This window comes from Marmota flaviventris, chromosome 10 (genome assembly GCF_047511675.1).
Source record: "Marmota flaviventris isolate mMarFla1 chromosome 10, mMarFla1.hap1, whole genome shotgun sequence".
Classification (NCBI taxonomy): domain Eukaryota; kingdom Metazoa; phylum Chordata; class Mammalia; order Rodentia; family Sciuridae; genus Marmota; species Marmota flaviventris.
The window spans coordinates 43,721,614-43,742,517 of NC_092507.1; the positions used below are offsets into that span (position 1 = coordinate 43,721,614).

The 20,904-nt window shown below is 36.5% G+C and overlaps 1 protein-coding gene across 2 annotated transcripts in view; it reads right to left on the reverse strand.

Moving 5' to 3' along the window:
• Usp24 (ubiquitin specific peptidase 24) overlaps positions 1–20,904 on the reverse strand; it is a 133,709-nt gene that overhangs the window by 16,512 nt on the left and 96,293 nt on the right. For both annotated transcript variants that reach the window (XM_071617878.1, XM_027944930.2), the window contains exons 42-58: positions 19,817–19,961; positions 18,270–18,389; positions 17,552–17,677; positions 16,813–16,911; positions 15,923–16,005; positions 15,332–15,473; positions 15,046–15,165; positions 14,420–14,640; positions 13,972–14,096; positions 12,805–12,946; positions 12,215–12,365; positions 10,967–11,062; positions 10,249–10,352; positions 8,453–8,566; positions 4,262–4,358; positions 1,843–1,959; positions 916–1,008 (exon numbers count right to left, since the gene is read on the reverse strand). In XM_071617878.1, coding sequence (XP_071473979.1) covers positions 916–1,008; positions 1,843–1,959; positions 4,262–4,358; positions 8,453–8,566; positions 10,249–10,352; positions 10,967–11,062; positions 12,215–12,365; positions 12,805–12,946; positions 13,972–14,096; positions 14,420–14,640; positions 15,046–15,165; positions 15,332–15,473; positions 15,923–16,005; positions 16,813–16,911; positions 17,552–17,677; positions 18,270–18,389; positions 19,817–19,961 — 2,095 coding nt within the window. The remainder of the gene's footprint in view (positions 1–915; positions 1,009–1,842; positions 1,960–4,261; positions 4,359–8,452; positions 8,567–10,248; positions 10,353–10,966; positions 11,063–12,214; positions 12,366–12,804; positions 12,947–13,971; positions 14,097–14,419; positions 14,641–15,045; positions 15,166–15,331; positions 15,474–15,922; positions 16,006–16,812; positions 16,912–17,551; positions 17,678–18,269; positions 18,390–19,816; positions 19,962–20,904) is intronic.

Below are 20,904 nucleotides of genomic sequence, written 5' to 3' on the forward strand. Positions count from 1 at the left end.
TTTCTTTCTTTCTTTTTTTTTTTCTTTTAACTACTAAAGAGTAAGAATACCAGTGTGACCTGATAGAAAGCTGAGAGCCATCCGGGTGGTAAGTCTTTCCCCTCAACAAAGAAAGGAAAACTGCCCAGGCAATTTAGGACACCCAGTGGAAAGGCTCTGGCGTGAAATCTCAGAGCTGGGTCTCAATCCTTGCCTGGCTGACACATTAGCTTTGTGACCTCGAACAAGCTACTTAATACCACTGTGCTTTAATTCTTGCCTGAGAATGGGGAAGAAATCACCCATTTCACTGAACAGTGATAAAGTGTCCACCACAAAGTGGCCTACTGTGTCTGATAAATAATAAGCACTCCATAAGCTATACTTACCATCACTGTATGCTAACATTTTACATATTTTAACTCTATCAAACAAAAGAAATATAATGGATAGGAAGACATACCAATATAGAAATTTCAAACAGGCAAGTCATTTTTGGATATATCCAAAGCTATTATAAAATAACTTTCTTTTCTTTTGACTAAGAGTATTGTATCTGTAACGTTATTCAGTTTACAAGCCCAACTTCACATCTGAATTTCAACCACCAACAAAAATATTCACAGCTCCAGAGAAGGAGGAAAGGACACCTAAAACCACCTATTCTTTGATGTATCTTGAACTCTGCCCTCTTTCTATCAGCATCCAACTTTCTCTCCTATGACACACTGTGACTGATATTCTAGTAAGTCACTTCCATGAGCTATTTTCAGATGGAACTCTATGATGAAGTAAGTCACTGACCTCCAAAGATTTTTAATGTCTACACAGTACTAGTACCCAGACTCTTATGAAATTAAAAATACTGGTCATCTCCAAAGAGAAACAAAATGAAACTCATGGCCATTCCATTGGGAATATGAAAGCAGACATTACCTGATTGTTCTGTCGATTGGCCCCAAGGAGGAAGCTGATCATGTGCCGCAGTGCTGAGTGCCTTAGGAGAAGATCTCCCGCCCTGATACCCTGCTGTTTGAGACATTGAGAATGACAAATTATACTCCTACCCAAACAAAAAAGTTGTTTTAAAATAATATAGTTTATTGAGAAGTTTAAAGAAGTCAGTTTTTTTTTTTTTGTATGTGTGGTATAAGGGATTGGAAACTAGGGGTGCTCTACCACAGAGCTACATCCCTGGCTCCAAACTTTATTTTGAGATAGGGTTTTGCTAACTTGCCCAGGCTGACCTCAAACTTGCAATCCTCTTGCCTCAGACTTCAAAGCTGCTGGGATTACGCACATGTGCCACAATGCAGGCTGGTCCATGTATTTTACATATAGCAAGTACTTGTTAAAATCTAATTTAAAAAACTCTTGAGCCTTACATTGTTTCATAGTGGCCCCTGAACATACAAGTAACCACTAGTTTCTTTTTTTTTTTTTTTAAATAATAATATTAGCTTTAAATTTTTATTTACTTATTTTAATTGTCAAATAAAATTGCACATACTTATATAAATATTCTATTTTGAAATATACATTGTTGACTAACTTACACATTACGATTATTTTGTGGCAACACCACCATAAAACCACCCCACTCCCAAGCCCCGGGTAAATATCATTCCAGTCTCTGCTTTTGTAACTACTAGTTTCAATGAGGACTACCACTATCAGTGATTAACTATACCTACTACTTGGATAGTCACAATTTTGCAAAAAATAATCTAGTAATTTAAAATTTGAAGAGGAAACATTCATAAAACTGTATCACATAGGAGGTATAATGTCTGGTCTAAATTTTTCCATGTATAAAACTTCTTTCAATTTTAACTTGGCTGTATTAGAAAAAAATTCACTTACCTTTTGTACAAAAGTGTTGAACAGGAAAAAGTATTGAGCACAGTTTTTACAATTTTCTGGGACATCTTTATCCAAAAGAGCAAGCAGTACTTCCAGTAACTGATGAAGGCTTTTAAACTGGTTAGAGGAAAGAGGAAATTACATAAAGAAAAAGAATGTAAGACAGGTATAACAGGATTAATTCGAAGTAAACCATCATAAGAACAAAAGGAAACCGATATAATCCAGTCTCAGTTTCAGATGGATTTATGCTTTGGAGAGCAAAAACAGAATCATCAGTTTTATCTTCCAGGGAAAGACTGCTACTTAGCAATAATTAAAGGAAAGCTAGTTCTGTTTCCTCGATTTAGAGTGAAGGGCATGATTCTACTACCTAACGGTCACATTTTCTCCAGAGTCGATTCCTCCATCTCTTAAAAAGGTTTGGTGGAGTATTCAGGGGAGAGATGCTTCCAATTCCCTCCCTCCATATGCTGCTTCTTCACATAGTCACAGATGCAAAGAATAAAAACACAGACACAGGCAGAGGGGCTAGAAACCAAGCCGATGGAGCAAATGGAGAGAACAGCCTGACAGGATGACAACGGCAATACCAACTCAACTGGGAACTTACTTGAAAGCCCGCTGACGCCTCATGGAAAGCTTTGAAAAACATTTTATTTGTTTAGAAACTATTTTGGTTATGACATTGCTTCTTCTTTCCCTCCCACCCCAACTGTTTCTGGACAGGTTCCTAGAAATTTATCTGTGATTTGAACTTTAAGACCAGGCTAACTACTCTTTTTGGTTTAATCATTTGAAGGTGAAATATTCCCATCCATCCTGTCACACCCATTATAAATACAGTGAAATTTAGCATTTAAACAGCACTTCATTTTCAAAGTACTTTCCAATATAAAGTGGGTGGCAAGAGGCATCATTTCCATTATGGGGAAAAACAGACATTAAAATACATCAGCTAGGCATCAAACAGAATTTACTTAGGCAAATGGCTTCCATGCTTTTGTCCTCCCTTGCCTTTCCTTTCTACATGCTGCCTGCCCTTAGAGACTGGTGGGATGCCATAGCCTGACCCCATGTGCACAGAGACTGCACTAATTCTACCTTTTTCCTTCGTTAGGGTTGGTTGGTACACGGGAGAAGGAGAGTGAGATGGTCCTTGTGTTAAGGATTCTTGATGCATCTTAGAAAACTTCCATGGGGGTATCTGAGAGCAATGGCATTCAAACTGCCCAAAGCAGCTATCAATAACCTATTTTAGATATCCTACATCCAGGTATGGTTTGTTTGAATAATGGTTTGGTTACTTAAGTGGATGGTAAACCACTGCCTTAGAGTAAACCTCAACTTCCTAATGATTCCTGGAATTGAGGGACAGTCTTCCAGGACCCTCCTGAAGGGCATATTTGACTTCCTGTTCATCTGGACTGAGCAAGGCTCTTGCGCTTGTCTGGTCTAACAGCATACCCTGGGTCAGGCAATGCTGAAGGAACTAAGTGCTGAGTTGCTAGGCACTGAATATGGATCAACATCTTCCTTAAAGAACTTACTTAAGATTACAAAGCAAAGCCTACATCTGAATTTGAAGCAACAATTCCTAGAATTTGTTATTCACTTCATTGAGAAACACTGCCTACAGACAATGCTTGTTAAGGAGCCAATTTGTTCTAAAAATAACATTTTTCAAAGTTTTCCATGTAGTGCCAGCTGTTTGAAACAGCAAACTTGGGAAGTAACTGCTGTATTTGAAAGGACTTAATAACAGATTGAAAAATCAGATTTATAATATATACCACTTATTTTCCCAAGACTTAAAAATCTTTGGGGACGGAGGACAGGAATAAACACTACAGTTTGTTTTAGCACATGTGTTTGTGGAACTGTGGATCAGAAAATATACTACAGAAAATAGGGTTAGGAAGAAGAAAAAAGGGACACAAACAAAGCTTAGGGAATAATAGAGATCCATGAAGGAACTATTTTGGTCAGTGCCCTTGGATAAATGGCATTACTTGGTTTGGTTGCCAACTGCAGGTTTAAATTAGAAAAGTAGTTTATGAGAAAGAGAAAAGGTCACAGGTGGCTCAAAATGCCAAGACTAGCATCTAGACTCAGCTTAGTGGTTCAGAGAGGTCTAACACAAATGCTTAAGGGGTCTCTAAAGAGGGGTGTTCCAGACAGAAAATCCTAAAGCAGACCAAAGTGGACCTGAATCCCTAGCCTATCCTGGTTTCTAGAACATGACAAAAGGACAGAATGCCTTCTACCCTGGCATGTATCAGAAGTCAGTTCACAGAAGGTGCACTTCACATGACAAAATGACCAGACTCCAATCCTAGGCTTTCTGTCTTATTATGTGCAATTGATAACATTTGGTAAAAACAGAATGTATAAATAAAATGTCTGAGATGAGACTGACCTTATCCTGATAAAACAAGGCACTGTCTAAGGTTTTCTCCAGAATGGTGGCCACGGCAACTCGTACTTCTCTCACGCTGCACTCCAACAAGAAAATCCTCAAATAAAGAAAAATGTGATGTAAAAAACAGAATACAATTTTGCAACCCCAACCTGTCCAACAAGTCTCCTGCCTAACAGCCAATAAGCACAATTACTTGGAAGTGCTAGTTTGGGTCTCTGGAAAGCCTCAGCACATACTCACAGGCATGTGGGAATTCCTGAGGTCACTCCACTATTGCTCGTTCCTTCAATTCCTAATACTATATAGTGTCAGAGAAACAAAGCACATTCAAAATCCACTAGGATTCTAAGTGGCAACTATAAAAATACTTCAAAGATAACAAATACTCTGGTAATATTTAGCTCTAGGAGTTTGAGCAGATTCAGGTCTAATTCCTCTGGTAAAAGGAGCTCTGAATACTTCCTATGGAGACACCAAGAGAATGCAAATGAATCCAGAATGTGGGGCATCCTGTAGAGAAATGTCAATCTCCCCCCAAAATAAATGGCAAGACAAAGAAAGGAGTGGTGGGCACAAGGAAGTATTGAAGATTAAGTCTTAAAAGATATAAACCAAAGGCAACATGTGGACACTAGGGGCATCTGGACTTGCACAAACCTGATGGTAAAATAAAATAATATTCTTGAGAAAGTGGGAGATATCTGAATGTAGAAGGTAAAATGTAAAATGATACAAAGAAATTATTAATTCTGTTTGGTGTGGTAAAGTGCTTGTGTTTTTTCAAAAACTCTACGTGAGAGAATATGTGTTGAAAACTCAGTGAATGGTATGACTGAAATTTATGTTGACAACTCAAGAATACATGAGTTGGAGCTGGGGATGTGGCTCAAGCGGTAGCGCGCTCGCCTGGCATGCGTGCAGCCCGGGTTCGATCCTCAGCACCACATACAAACAAAGATGTTGTGTCTGCCGAAAACTAAAAAATAAATATTAAAAAATTCTCTCTCTTTCTCTCTTAAAAAAAAAAAAAAAAGAATACATGAGAGAATTCATTATTTTGTCAATTTCTGTGTATGTTTAAAAATTTCTAAAATAAAAAACTTAGAAGATATAAACCATCCTTCATGTTAGTAGTCTTAGTTTCTTTAGATCAGTCTGTAAGCAACTTTTATTATTATTTTTTTCAATTATGACTACATTTACAAATTACCTAAAAAAAGGACATCAGAGGTGCTGAACTAAAAGATAAAACTTTCCTTATATTTAGTTACTGAACTGTTACAAAATCTGAAACCTTTTGAGGGTCAGCATGACACCACAAATATTCCACATCACAAAATTACTTCATGCACAAAATTATTTTCAGGCTATGTGTATAAGGTATATAAAACATAAATGAACTCATGTTTGGAATTGGGTCCCCTCCTCAAGATACTTTATTATGTCTATGAAAATGTTAACAACAATAATAACAAACTCTGAAAACAGTTCTGAATAAGGGCTACTCAACCTGTATAGTATGCATTTATTTTTTTTAATTTCTATTTTTAAAATATATATTTATTTTTTAGTTATAGGTGGACATGATGTCTTTATTTTACTTTATGTGGTGCTGAGGATTGAACCCAGTGCCTCATGCATGCTAGGTGCACGCTCTACCTTTGACCACAACCCCAGCCTTGCATTTATTTTTTTATTGTAACAATAACAACATAAGATATCTTAAAGGTTCTAAAAAAATAAGTAACTTAGGGAAAAAAATTTTAGTTCTTTAGACATATGAACTCATAGCAATTGATAGTGATAAGTAATTAGTCCTTACAATGAAAAACTAGATAATTCACTGGATTTCTGACTATCAGGAATATTAAGAACTAACATAGCTGGACATGGTGGTACGCATCTGTAAACCCAAAAGCTTGGGAGACTGAGGCAGGAGGATCACGAGTTCAAAGCCAGCCTCAGCTAAAGCAGGGCCCTAAGCAACTCAGTGAGATCCTGTCTCTAAATAAAATACAAAACAGGGCTGGAATATGACTCAGTGGTTAAGTGTCCCTGAGTTCAATTCCCAGTACCAAAAAACAAAACAAAAAACAAACAATAAAACATATACGACCAAAGGAAGATGGAATATCTCAGGAGTTATTCAAAAGCTAGTCTGCCTTGATATAAAGGAATGAATAAAATATTTGCTGTTCTTTCCAAATGGATCATCATTCTATGACATTCTAATGCCTGACACAATGCTCAGGGGTCCTATTAGGAAGCTATTTTGGAAATGAACTGGAAAAATGTGTAAAAGATTATTTGTATTGCAAATTCTTAAGAGACAGGCATATAACATTTCAAAGATGCATTCTGAGGTCACTATGAGCTACATGAATACATGCATATATAAATAATTATCTGAGGGCTTATTATATGCCAGGCTCTTTGCATACAGTAATGGAACCAAATAACACTTGGCTTCTCCCTTCAAGAAGCCCAAGGTTACTGGGGAAGAGACAGGCAAAACCAGAGAGAGCAGACTAACAGCAAAAGCCTACTTTAGACTGGGTGATCAGGGATAGCCACTCTGTTATTTTAGTTGTTCTGAAGGAGAAGGCAAAGAAGAGAGGGAGCAATGTTTCAGAAAGAACAAAGACAGGTGCAAGGGTCTGTAGGTAGGTGTGTGTTTGTGTGTGTGTGTAAGAGAGAGAGGGAGGGAGGGAGGAGACACAGGAATGGACTCAGCACATTCAATGAATCAATAAGCCATGATGGCTAGATCTTGATCAGCAAAGAGGAAAAGGCGAACAAGGCAAGCTTTGAAAGTCAAAGACTAGATCAAGTAGGGCCTTGTGGGATACATAATGATTTTGGATTTTATTATAGTGCAATGGAAATTTACTGAAGAATTTTGAAGCAGAGAAATAATACAATTATTTCAAAAAATATACTTTTGTTGCTGAATGAAAATAATTCAGAGGGAAGAGAAGTAGAGATATCAAAAAACAGAGACACCCAGTAGGTAAATGAATGTCTGGAGCTCAGACGTGGAGATAAAGGGGATATGAGATTAAGAGGTGCATTTAGGGATGGGGATGCAGCTCAGTGTTATAGCAAGTGCCTACCATGCACAACAAAGACTCTGGGTTTGATCCCTAATATTGCAAAACAAAACATAACATTCTAATTAGGTCTCTAACTTATCAGACCAATTGCCTAGTGGGAAGGCACATGCATTTCTAAAATCTTCATTGTGTGTTTGGTTAAATGAAGACATACCAGAGCATATCTACATAATGATAAAGTGACCTAGTGGAAAAATTCTAGAAGATAGAAGATGTAAGAATGAAAGCTGATCATTAAATGGCCAACTTCCTTGAAAAGACCTGCGCATATAGAGATTTGTTTTGAGAAAAGAGATGCTTCTTCTATAGCAGGAGGAAAACAGAGGATAAGAATAGACTCTAGCAGGTGTGTGGAACTTGCCACTAGTGCTCATTTGTTAATCTCTTCCTTCTTAAACTAGGTCACTTGCTAGAAGTAGAATGAGCTAACTGATATCTGATGCAGAGGGAAGAGTCCACTGGGGGTAAAGAAGACAGGACATTATCCCACCAACAGTGAAGGTGCTATCTGGCTCCCATATGAATGCTGAATTACCCAAAATTAAGATAGCTGATGGAAAAGATAGAGAAGCTGACCTGAGTGGTGGAACAAGTATTTTTATTATAGAAGGCAAATGATTTCTTTTTAAAATCATAGGCACAAGGCAAATGTACTATTATAGGTAATATACTATGGGTAAAATTCTTAGAAATAACTTTTTAGGCATAATCCAAACCCTGTTGGACAATAACTGGACTGTGTAGTAATCTCAGACTGAATATCTATTTACTTGCCACCAGACTGTGAGTCCCTGGGGACCCTTGCACTCTTCCCCTGTTGCCACAGCAGGGTTTGGGACCTACTTCCCTGAGAGCACATGGTGGGCCATCTACCTCACTCTCTCCTTGCAATCACTGAACACTTGCCTGAGTGTAGCTCAACGGAGATGAATAATTTCCTCACTGCTTCAGTAAAGAGAATTTAAAATGGTCTCCAAACAAAATAATTTTGAGTTGGAATACAAAAGGTTACAGGAAACTTCACTTTTTAATCAGAGACATGAATTTCTTTAAATTAAAAGAGCCTGACACTTACTTTATCAATTCTCGTCCTTCAGAACTAATAAAATATTCAACAAGCCACTGACAAGCATCAAAACTTTTTGAAAGTAATGCTTCAATAGTAGCAATCCATTCTTCAGTGTCAACCCTTTAAAAAAAGGAAGGAGCAATATTAGGTCCCAGCAGATAACTCCAAAGAATATTACTCCAACCCACCTACCTACCTACCAAGGGTAGGAAGGAAGGAAGGGTAAGTTAAATATTCAGTGACTACCCACTAACACAGCTCAATATATCCCAGGAGCCAGTGGTTTGACACCTCCACTCCTCTATGGACAGAAACAAGTGAAGATACTTAAATCTCAGACTTTAATTTTTCTCTTCTGTATCTTCATCAAGCAAGTTCAACTGCAAAAAAGACCAGACATATAGCACTACTTGGCATAACTAATTTTCATTGAAAAAATGTCCACTTTCGGAATAGCTTAAATTGACGTTTTTATACTTTATTGTTACAGACATCAATGTCCTACTTTTTAAAGTAAAAATATTTGGGCTGAAGCCAGGTGGATCATGAATTCAAAGCCAGCCTCAGTAACTTAGGAAGACCCTGTCTCAAAATAAAAAATAAAAAGGGCTGGGGATGTGGCTTAGTGGTTAAGTGCACCTGGGTTCAATCTCCAGTACCAAAAAAACAAAAGCAAAACCAAAAAAACAAAAGACTAAAAAGATGACATGACTATATTACGAATGGCCTCAGAATTCTCCTGAGTTCCCCAATATCCCCAAACAGTAAATATAAATAAAGCAGAAATTCGGTGCCACATATAGATGCCATGAAAAATTTCACAAATATAAGTAATGAAGTACATTTCCCTAAGTGATCCTATGTAGGCATTAAAAGAAAGGAGTATGTTCTTTCTTCTTTTTCAATCAAAAATAAGCACTGAGATCAATCAATATACAGATTGTTGTTACAAATAGAAATGAAGTTGCTATTATATTTGTTTTCTTCTCAAAAGTTGAACTGAAAAATCTTTCTCCATACTTTTCCTATCCTTGGATAAGGATAAGTTCACCGTGCTAGCGAAAGGGGAAAGACAGAGAACTCAATGGTCTTCTGACTCTTACCTGGTCTCCTCACTTGGAATCTCCCCTTATTCTAGGTATATCCTGCAAACCACTGCTCAACTCTTTATCCCTCACTCCTTTATTCATAGAAGAACTACTTACCTAGAACACCATTCCAGGTGCTGGAGAAAAGAGCCAGTGATGAGTAAGATGCAAGTGACGTCTAGAGTTCCCCGGGCATCACTCTGAACATGCAGCCCCGTTGAAAAACCATCCTCCATCCCAAGCTGAACAGCCCAGTTCCCTACTCTGGCACACAATTGGGTGCCAAACCAAATGTTCAGTCTCAGCTCAATAAGCCCCTTTTCAAATATTAGTAAAACACAATGAACTATACATTCACAGTTCCTTAGCCAGGTCTTGTCTGTTATTTGGGTTCTTTTGTCTGTCTAGAATGATTTCTATTTTTGCCTTTCAAAATTCTCTTGAGAACATTAACCAATGTCTTTACAGACTAATCTCTGGATACGATTTTGCCCAATTTCCAGAGGTATACTTAATTTATGCCTTGCTTCAGTTATTTCTTTTTTATTTTTTATCTGTCTTTCCCATTAGACTAAAAATTTCTTATAGAGACCCTACCTAGTCAGCTGAGTATGTTAGCTGCCATCACAAAATTTTGAAAAGTTGAATACGTGAATTCAACTTGAATTAACCAGTGCCTTCTATCACAACAAACTATCAAAATCCCACTCTTACCTGAGTTTTTTCTTTGTCCGTAGGTAAGTTTGAAAAAGGAATTGAATAGCAAGCTGCAAGCTCACCTTTGCCATGCAAGGATAATATGGATGCTTTAATTTAGTCTAAGAGAGAAGGGAAAAATGAAAGGCTATTTTACAGATGATTACACATTATTATGAACTGAACTATGACATACATGATAAAGTTAAATAAGAAAAATCTAACCAGTTCATTGTAGAAAATGTTCCATTTAAATTTCAAAAAAGGTTAAGAGAAGAGATCCTCCTCATTTTTTTTAATGAAGTCCTCTCAAAATAGACTTCAGACCACAAGATGGTCTATAATCAAATGACTTGGAATATTTTTCCTTTTTGGCAAATTTTAATAATGGTATAACTCAAGAAAAAGAAGTAATTGTGTTAATTTCGAGTCTGGCAATATATGATTACAAATTAGGAAGAGTCAATCTTTACGAAGTCCAGTAGCCACTGATATGACAACCTCAGAGCTACTTTTAGATTCTTGACAAAATCTAAACAAGGATACTTAAAAAAAATCCCGTATGTGAACACCTACTTACAATCTTCATTATACACCCCCAATATCACCTTCATTTTAATATCACCCAATAAGTGACACATTTACATGAAGAACTTTGTGCACCTAACCTCAATGCTAACAACTGAGAGTGCAATCCTTTCTTATTTCTTTAGTAATGATATAAACACCTACTTACAGCATTCAGTGAGGCTAAAGACAACACAAAACTGAAGTAATCACTGCTGTATACATCTCTATTCTTCATAAACTTGAGGTTTTCATCTCTCACCATCTGCAAAAAAATTAGTAAAACTTTTAAGAAACAGTATTCAACATGTGGAAGATATTTCTAGTAAAATGTTTAGGTAAAAGGGTTTGTACAAAATAAATTACAATTCCCTTTTCTCCAGCTTTGCATTTTGAAAAAACGAGAAAAAACTTCCTTTCAAATATAAAATGCTGTAAAGAGTGTTCCTATCATTCATTACCAAACCCTTTTGGAAAATTCAGGAAAACCACCATATGAAAGACAAAATAAATTCTACCCTCAAATTCTGGGTAGGAAGTTATAAACAAAGCTTTCCCGAGACCAAGGAACTCCATTCCTACTTGTCAGATGGCTCACTTCTACCTTAATTAAAGACTGATAGTTTTCTTAAATTCTTTGGTTCTGGCTCTTTAGCCTTTGGTTATTCATTCATTCATTCATTCATTCATTGGTAGTGGGAATTCATTCATTCATTGGTCCTGGGGATTAAACTCAGGGACACTGAGCCACATCTCTACCCCTTTTTTGTATTTTATTCAGAAACAGGGTTTAACTGAGTTGCTTAGGGCCTCGCTATTTTGCTGAGGCTGGCTTTGAACTCATCATCCATCTGCCTCAGCCTCCTGAGCTGCTGAGATTTACAGGTGTAGTCCCACTGTGCCCAGCAAGCGTTTGGATATTTAGTATATGAAATCACAACTGGGTAAGAGGACATACTGAACTTAAACCCTTGCTCTGTGACTCCTTTTCTGAGCCTGTATTTCCATCGGAAAAATGGGAGTAAAACCTACTACACTACAAGAGTCTTTTAAGAATTAGAACAGGTATTCAATCAACAACAGTCATGACTGCCCAAATATTCTCACCCAAACATTATAAGCCTCAACTTGTTTTTCTCACCGGATAAAATAAACTCATTTCATCAATGTGTTTCTCTACTCAGGGATAGTGCTGGACAATCTTTAGGATGTATTCACACTGTGTTCTTACCACTGTGCCACAAGCTCTACAGCCTCTATCACCTGGCACAAAAGACTCACAAGGCAAGCGGGGAGAAGAGGTGGAATGAAAGGAATAACAAATCCCGAGGGTAGCTAGCAGGAGTGCTCTCTGCATTACAAGATAAATACAACACGTACCTGGATTTTCTCCTTAGACTGTTTACATGATTCTTACCTGGTATATTCGAGCAGGCATTTTCTCCACAAATAGTCCTTTCTTCTCACCTTTCTTAACCAGCTTGGTTAGAATGGAGAGGCGGTCATTGTTAGGCCTATGGGGCCGTGGAGATGACTGAGGTGAAATCTCTGGTGAAGATGGAGCTGACCTGAAAGATGGAATGGCTAGTTTTAGTAGTTATTAAAACTTGCCCAACTCATAAACAGGGCACTAGACTTGATTGAAAAAAAAAAAATCTTGGACTGGGGCTCTAATTCAGTGGTAGAGTGCTTGCCTAGCATGCAGGAGTCCCAGGTTCTATTCCCAGCACCATAAAAAAGAATAAAGAAAAAAAGAAAAAAAAAGTATTGATTCTGAAATAACTTATATGCATGATTATAAATATAAATACAAAATAACTTCCTGCTAGGGAAAAAAGAAAGTCCAGGAAGCAATAAGAAAGAAAAAGGATAATTTATTATTTTTTAGAAGATTTAAAAAAATTTCTCTCTAGCTTAGCTAATTATCTTTAAAATTTAAACAATATTATCAATGATCACAGTATCACCTACTGAAATCACAGTAAATCATATGAAAGAGAAACTTACAGAGAGAGATCCTCAGCTTCCTGTCTTACAACACTGACTCGACTTTTCTTTGGCAATACTGGGGAGTTTTGATCAGATACTCTTTGGTAGAAGAGCATATAGGCATTCCAGTATCTTCGACGTACATCAGTATATGGATTTGCTATTTTATAACAGGATAATAAGAAAGAATTTTTGTAAATAAAATCTTCCTTGTCTTGAAAATCTAAAGCAAAGAACTCATAAATTCAACAAGTAACTACTCATTAAATTTGTCAAATGCAAAGGATAAGTAAAATGGGCTTTGGTAGAGTACTGTTTAGAATGCAAGTCAGGATACTTCAGTTCTTGTATTAGAATAGTCATTCACTGGGGAGGGGAAACTCAGGGCAGGGAGTAAGAGATATGTATGGCAATGGAATAAGGGAAGAGGGTTAACACTCCAGGGAAGACTAAATTTAAGCAAAAGGCAAGCAACATTTAGAAACACCTTCGGTGACAGGATGGGATCATAATTGCCTTCTCTTATCCATTTCAGTAAAGATGGCCAATCTAGGTCAATTTTGGGAATGATATGAAATGCAGCCCTTGAAGGCTGCCGGCATTAGATGTGTGATTACCATGGAGTGGCAATGAAACGTAACAAAGTGGATCTAATATGTATAGAGATTTGGAAAAGCCCCTGAAAGATTTAAAAAATCAGGCTTCAGGAACTATTTCTGAAAACTAGATTTTTCACAAATAAAATCTGAGTGTGTTTTATGACACACTTTCCCCCTCTGGGGATGGGGACTGTGGAGGGAAACACTGCTTTACATTCTACACGATGTATATGGTTTTAGAAGAATAAGAAATGTCTTCTTTAATTATAGTACCTCTATATAAATGAAAAGGAAATCTGAAAAATTTAGAAGGCAACTACTTTCTAAAATTCTGAAACAAATTTTAAGGTTCAAATTCTTTCTTTATTAGTTTTTCTTTGTTATCATTTTATCCTCCTGACTTTCTCTCGTTATTTAAAAAAGTTTTTTATAAACAGCTTGGGTTATCTATAGCTAGAAGAGCAGAATTACAGAAAGAAAAAAAAAAAAAAAAGACTATTTCCTTATAAAGAATACTGTTTCCAATTAGATAGAAAACTAAATTTTTTTAAAAAAGTATGGAAAAATATCCATTATAAATACTTACTTTGATCATAAACTTTTGGCCTATATTCTCCTCCAAAGCATTCATACTCCAGGGTCTCATCATTTAGGTCAAATTCTTCTATAACTGTGTCATTAAATTTATACCACTTTCCTTTTCCACACCCCCTAAGGTCCAGATACCAGACATAAGGTTAAAAAACAAACATTCTAACCCCTGCATTTAATAACATTGTATTATCTATAATTAAAGTGAAAATATTTTAAAAAAAAAGTTAGCAATAGCAATTTTGGTTTCTAAAACAATTTTTCAAAATGAAGAGGTAAAAACAGTTTCCTCTAAGCTTTAAATATTTAAAATGAAATAAGACCGAAGAACACAAAGTTCTTTGCACTTTAGTGGTAAGTATGGATGACAAATTAGGGCAGAGAAAGCAGAAGGCAACACTGTGGAGGCAGAGGGAGCAATGGCTACCTCAAGAAGCCCTTACCGTCTATCCTTAATGAAGGAATAGTAGTGGCCTGCATGTGCCTGCCCACTGTGTACAATGACACCAACAAGTTCATAGTTCTCTGTGAGAGCAACTTTTTTCCGAGGGGATCCTCCACCTCCCTGATCCAAACTTCGCCCATTTTCACCAACTTCAGAAGATGAATCCTGGCGAGCCATTCCTGAAACTGTGTAAGGCTCCATGTTTAGCATCCAAGGAAACTATATAAAAGCAAAAAGAGACCATTAGTATTGGCCAGGAACATACATAGCAGTTCCCAAGTCAGATAAAGTAAGAACCTGTATTTTCCCAAGTTATGTAAAGACTAACCACCTCTTCAGTTCAAGTACAACATCTCAGCCTAAGTCTGGGCAATATGAGTAGCCTCTGGTTTGTGCATTACAGAAAGCATTTCACTTCTAAAAATGCCTTCCAGAAATGAGGGTCACTGTTTGTACATGTGCCTGTTCTTCTAACAGCATGTTCTCACACAAGGGCTGTGGCCTTCTCATGATACTGAGACTATAATCTTTCAAAGGGAAGACAGAATTTGAACTAAGAAAGAAAAAAGTAAAGGAGGCAGCAAGGTCACGGTTGTGAGAAATTTCAGGAAGTAAAAGAGTTACCCTTATTTGCTCATCATATTTTATGGAGCGTCCACTCTCCCAGTCAAATCCAAATCTCATCAGGTGAATGACCAAAACACTAGGTAGAGACTTAATACAGGTCCTTTTCACTGTTATTCTCTAAAGAAAAGAAAAGAAATTATCTGCATGGAGAAAATAAAACAGCAAATTAATTAATGTAAAAGTAATGACACAATCTAATGGAAGCAGAGCAGAAGTTTAATACTGATTTTATAAAGACACAGCACATACATAACAAATTATTCTTAGGACAAATATAGTATACCTTTTCTTTACACTTTTCACAGTAGTATGCATTACTTCCTTCTAGAACTTCTCCTCTAACGAACTGGTCCAAAGAAATTTCCAAACTCTGACAAGAAGTAACTCCCAGATTGAGAGCCATGAAAGCTTCCTCACGTTCATATCTGATTAGGAAATGACAAAAAAACCCATGAATTTAAAACTCATATTACCATGACACTTGAGCTTGAACACAGAGCTATATTCATAACACAATTTACCATTTTAAAAGTACACTACCAAATAAAAACACCAATTTTTGACAATATAGAGTTGCTTCAAATTATGAATTTTAACAAATATTTTCTTAAGGGCATGAAGAAATTTTGGAAATGGAAACCAAAGAAATATAATTCATTAAACGTTTATAGATCCACTGAAAGATATATTTATAAGTCAACAAATGCCAAATTCAAAAATACTAGGAAAAGCATTTAAAAATGATTTTATTTTTTAGGTGACACTAGGGAGGGAACCTAGGCCCTTGCACATGCTGGATAAGTACTCTGTCTTTGAGCTACACCCCTAATCCTGATGATCATGTTTTGTGTCAGTGCCATCCATCTTCACTAACCTGTGAGGACAGTCTTTACAGATCTTCTGATCAGAATAGATGCCCTGAAATGTATTCTTAAAAATTTGGTCTCTCCCCATTTTCTGTTGGGATAAAAAGTCAAAATTTTAATTATTTCCCTGGTACTGATAAGTTGGTTCATAAAGAATTTTATTTAAACCCAAGCTGAAATACAGATTTCAATTTAACCACCCAAATAAAGGAGTCATTTTGTATCAGACTAATGTTAGAATAATGCAATCAGCAGAGGAGGAGGAAAGACAGTTCAGTCAGAGTTGATGATAGGGAGGGCATTCTCCATGAAGAGTCTGAATCCTTCCTAAGCCAAAAGGACACAGTTAGAGCAACTCTACAATCTTCTTGTGATCATAAGTTATTTTATGGATAAATTGTGCCTACTGATGAGAGGCCAATGCTGGCAGTGGTAGCAGGCAGTCTTAGAAGAAAAATACAATTTGGGAAATCTGTCACATGTTTTACGGGAAAAAGCAGAAAGCTTTGGGTTTAAACATCATAGATAACTTTTTGGCCCAGTCCCTTTGTCCAGAGAACTTGACAAATTCCAAGACTGCCTGAAGCTGGGACATCAACTCACTGGGGTTACAGCATCCTCTAAAGCTTCAAGGGATACTCAGTAAGATATGCAGGTGCAAGTGGTTATTACCCTGTAGTCTGGTTAAGATTTAATTGAGTGTTAGATGAATCGAGAAGAAATATGTAATTCCAGTGATGTGTATAAATTTTAATGTATAAACCCAAAAGAAATAAATTATAGCTATGTCAGATTACTAATTTCTGATTTCTTAGTTTCACAGTAATCACAAACCCTGAAGCATTGTTCTTATACTGTAATTAGAGTCTGAGGGAGTTAAAGGGAGACCTTTTATTACCTTGAGATATTCATCCATCTGATCAATGAGACTAGTAAAAAATTCATATGCATCCTGCTGTTCTCTCACATAGAGTTCTTTATTCCACATCTTGAAAATCTATGTAGCAAGAATTCAAAAATTTTAAAAGGAAAGCAGCAATTGCTGAATACAGTAGAAAAGGCATATGAAAACATTTTAATACTTCTAAAAACCAAGTTCATGATAGAAACATGGAGATTTTACTGAAGTGAGACAAGCTTGTATTCAGCCATCTGTGCTCTTCCTTGGTACCTCATAATCACAGCAAGTCTCTGAAACCAGAGGTGGGTACAGGGTGACATATAAGGCTGTGGAACAGAGTTTGTTTCTGAGAAACTAACCAATCTCTGTGAAAAACATGAGTAATCCTCCAGCATGTGAAACAAAGTGAAGCAATGTTCAAAACAATGTTCTTTACTTAAAGGCATTAATTAAATTGTTATTGGCTCAAAGAAATGATTTGAATCAATATCTCAAAGAGCTAAAATGAAGAATCAGAAATATTCAAAATAATTAAATTTGCAAATCTTCAGGAATTGTGAATAATTAATTTTGACATTTTAATACTCTAAAACCAAGCATCAATTTCAACAACTATATACCCAATTCTTTTATACATTAATAGTCTGAATTTGCCTGAGTTAGTAAAGATAAGAAACCATTATCACTAAGGAAAAATTGTAACCACACTCCAAACATACGTTACTGGGAGAAATACCTTCCAGAAGTTCTCAGGGACATAATATTGCAGCTTGCTTTCCATCAAATGCCCAAAGAGAGACTGCACCTGGTAAAATACACTATCATCTGGATTGTCTGTGTCATCGTCCACTGAAAGTAGTGACTAAAAAGAAGAAAAGTATTAAATTAGAAATATTTAACCACTTTTCAGAAAATCCTGACATATGTACCCACATTGTTTTTTTAGAATATATATATATGGTTGGATGTGGCTATCTACAATTCTGCACATATTTAGCTTTGTTATTTAGCCTCCATTTGATTAGGAAAAACTGGAGCCAGTATACTAGAATCTCTATAAGACATAATGCCAAACAATGCACCTGGAACACTCTCAAAATTCTGCCCGCCACACCACATGCTACTACTATATTATTACAAAGCGCTGACGACAGAGCCTGTGCATTTCTAAAGCATTAAAAATGTTAGTAAGTTTACAGAACAACGTAAAAATTATTTTGGAGTTCAAAAATCATTAGGTCAAGTCTGTCATATAGGCAGATCTTACACAAGCAGATTTATAAAAATGTGACTATGAACAACCTGTCTATACAGATTTCAGAAGCTACTTACTAATCCCTACTTACTAATATTTGGGTTATGCAAACCCCAAAAGCAATAAATAAGTATGGAACAACTTTCAGGCAATGAACACATTTTGTCTCAAGCCAAACAGGACAGAGAAAGCAAATCACCTCAGGGAGCCCCGGCTGCATGTACAGCTGCTGGAAGACTGCATTCATGTAACAGGTAGCACCACCATTCCTCAGGCCCACAAACCCTGAACTGGATCTGCTATCCACTGGGGGAAGGTACTGGGAAACAGAGGAACAGAAACAGCAGGGAAGAGAATTAGTACCTCTGCCACAGGCACATTTCCACTTTAGCTATAAGGGATGTCTAAGAGGAAAGAGAGGTATATCCAGTGCGTTATGAAATTCAGGCTAGCAAAACTTATGTTCATGAAGTATCTTTGTCTGCAGATGCTAACATAATGATCAAAATACCATCACAATGATCAAATATGATCTCTATTTCTTTTTTGTTGTTCATAAATTATCTGGCATATAGTAAGTATGTATTTGTTTATTCATTTATGTAGTCATATATTTATTCACTTGATTACCATTCAACAAATATTAATTAGGGGCCTAACATGTACTATGTACGTGCCAGGGATGGAACAGAGAATAGAAATGTATGTGGTCCCTAATGGCAAAGAGTTTACAGCCTAGTAGGACAGATTATATGGTATTAGTCAAGCAAATATACTAAGTATATGTTAGCAACTGAGGTGGTACTCTGAAAAAAAGGAACAGGATTTTATGACATGTTTACCATAAGGAATTCTGCAGCGTGGATGGTCAAGGAAGGCTCATATTCATTCCTTTCCTTTTACAGAAAGTCACAGTCTTCTATTAAACAACTTCTAATAAGCATATATTCAAAGAGAAAGCAAAGGCTGCTTTAAAAGTGTCTTCTCACTCCTGGTCTAGTATTCCAGTGCACCTACAACTTATTTCCCTCTTGTAGATCCCAACATACGCTAAGCTGTTTTGTGGCTTAGCTTTTCTCCTGTTCTCACTGCTGAAATAAATGACTATCCCACCTTGCTTCAATTGGCTTGCTTGTCTTTGAGGCTCTACTTACAGTGTCATCATCTCCAAGAAGCTTTCTAAGATACCATCACTAGTGGGTAAGTGTCTTTCAATGTTAGAGCTTATAGGACAAACACCTCTTACACTGTATCACAAACCATTGAAATGGTTTGCTTATAGGTGTTCTCTTCCACTATATAAACTGACCTTCTTGAGGTCTGGAACATTTTTGTTTTTAAGCTCCAAAAATTTAATATACCTCTTAGTGTACGCTAAAGTCCATAAATCTTTCTGAATTTAACTGAACACAGACTGTGCTAAGATGGAGTCAATGTTCGTCTGACTTTGTATCTCTAGTGCCTGGCATAAAGTTACTCAAAAAATAGGCTGGAACATAATAGGCAGAGAATAATTATGAGCCAACTTGGAAATGCCTCTCCTTTTTAAAAAGGACTCCACTTCATAATATACTGTAGTGTATCAATGTGATAACACAGTTTGTAGTTGATTTAAATATGTGAACACAGCAAAAGAATAATACTGACTTTCTTTGGGCTTAGAAGAATACAAATGTGGTTTTAAAATTCTACGTTTAAGAAATCATTATGAAAAAAATAAAGTGTCTGACAGTCTAGAAAACTCACATCAAACTCCTTGGTAAGAGCAGGGTCAGGTTGATGATGCATAGAAAGTAGTTCTTTTGTAATAATTTGAAGGTTTGAAGGTGAACTATCAGCCAACATTACAAGGACTTCATAGGCTGCCAATCGGCTATTCACCGTACTACACCTAAAAACAAAAGACACAAATCATTTTCAACAATGAATACTTTACTCACACTCCTAATTATACTAAAACAACATCTGAAATGAAAGTATAAGAGTGCAATTCCTCATACATAGTTAAGTCAGAAATCTAGTAATCCAGAAGCCATGAAAACTGGAAAAATTAATATGGCTTAGAGCTAAATATTTTCCTGGCCTGATGATAAAATAGCAAAATCTGTCACTTATGACTTGAGAGTCTTCTTCTATAAGGAATGGACCAGCAAGAATGGAGTTGGAGAACTGTGTAATAAACACAACAAAGAGTTGCCATCTTTCAATAAAAGAAGGGAGAAAGAAATATTTTTTTGTAGCTATCTTTCTGAGCAAGTAGCAGAAAAAGAAAGCTATGAAAATCAGAATAGAGACCCACTAACATTCTGTGTGCCTGAGGATCAAAAATTCTTCCAAGGACACTAATCAACTTTCTACTTTGCTGGGGAAAAAAAAAAGGTATACAGAAATATATAAATTGCCAAGTCTGCGTATTTAAAATGACAGAAAAGATAACTGTAAAGCATCCAGACTTCCAGATTGCCTGCCTTTGGGAATGGATAGTAATTTCTCACTGTGATCTACGCCAAACTTGCATTACTGAGGAGATCACAGATTATGAAGGATACACAGAAAAGAGGACATGTGACCTCTGAGTGAAACCACTTGCGAAGTGTAAGAGGAGTCAAGGCAGGGTTGTGGGGCTCTTAGATCAGCACTGTCCTTTGTTTCTTATATAGAAACTAATGGGTTGAAAAGAACAAGTAAGAAATGAACAGGGAGGCACATTACACATGAGCTACACACCAAGAAGCTGCTGTTGTTACAGTAATATAAGAATAGCATGGCTTCTGAAAAGATCTTATGTATTTTAAATCTCTCTTTCTTTTCCTTTAAGCTTTTGTGGGAAAAGT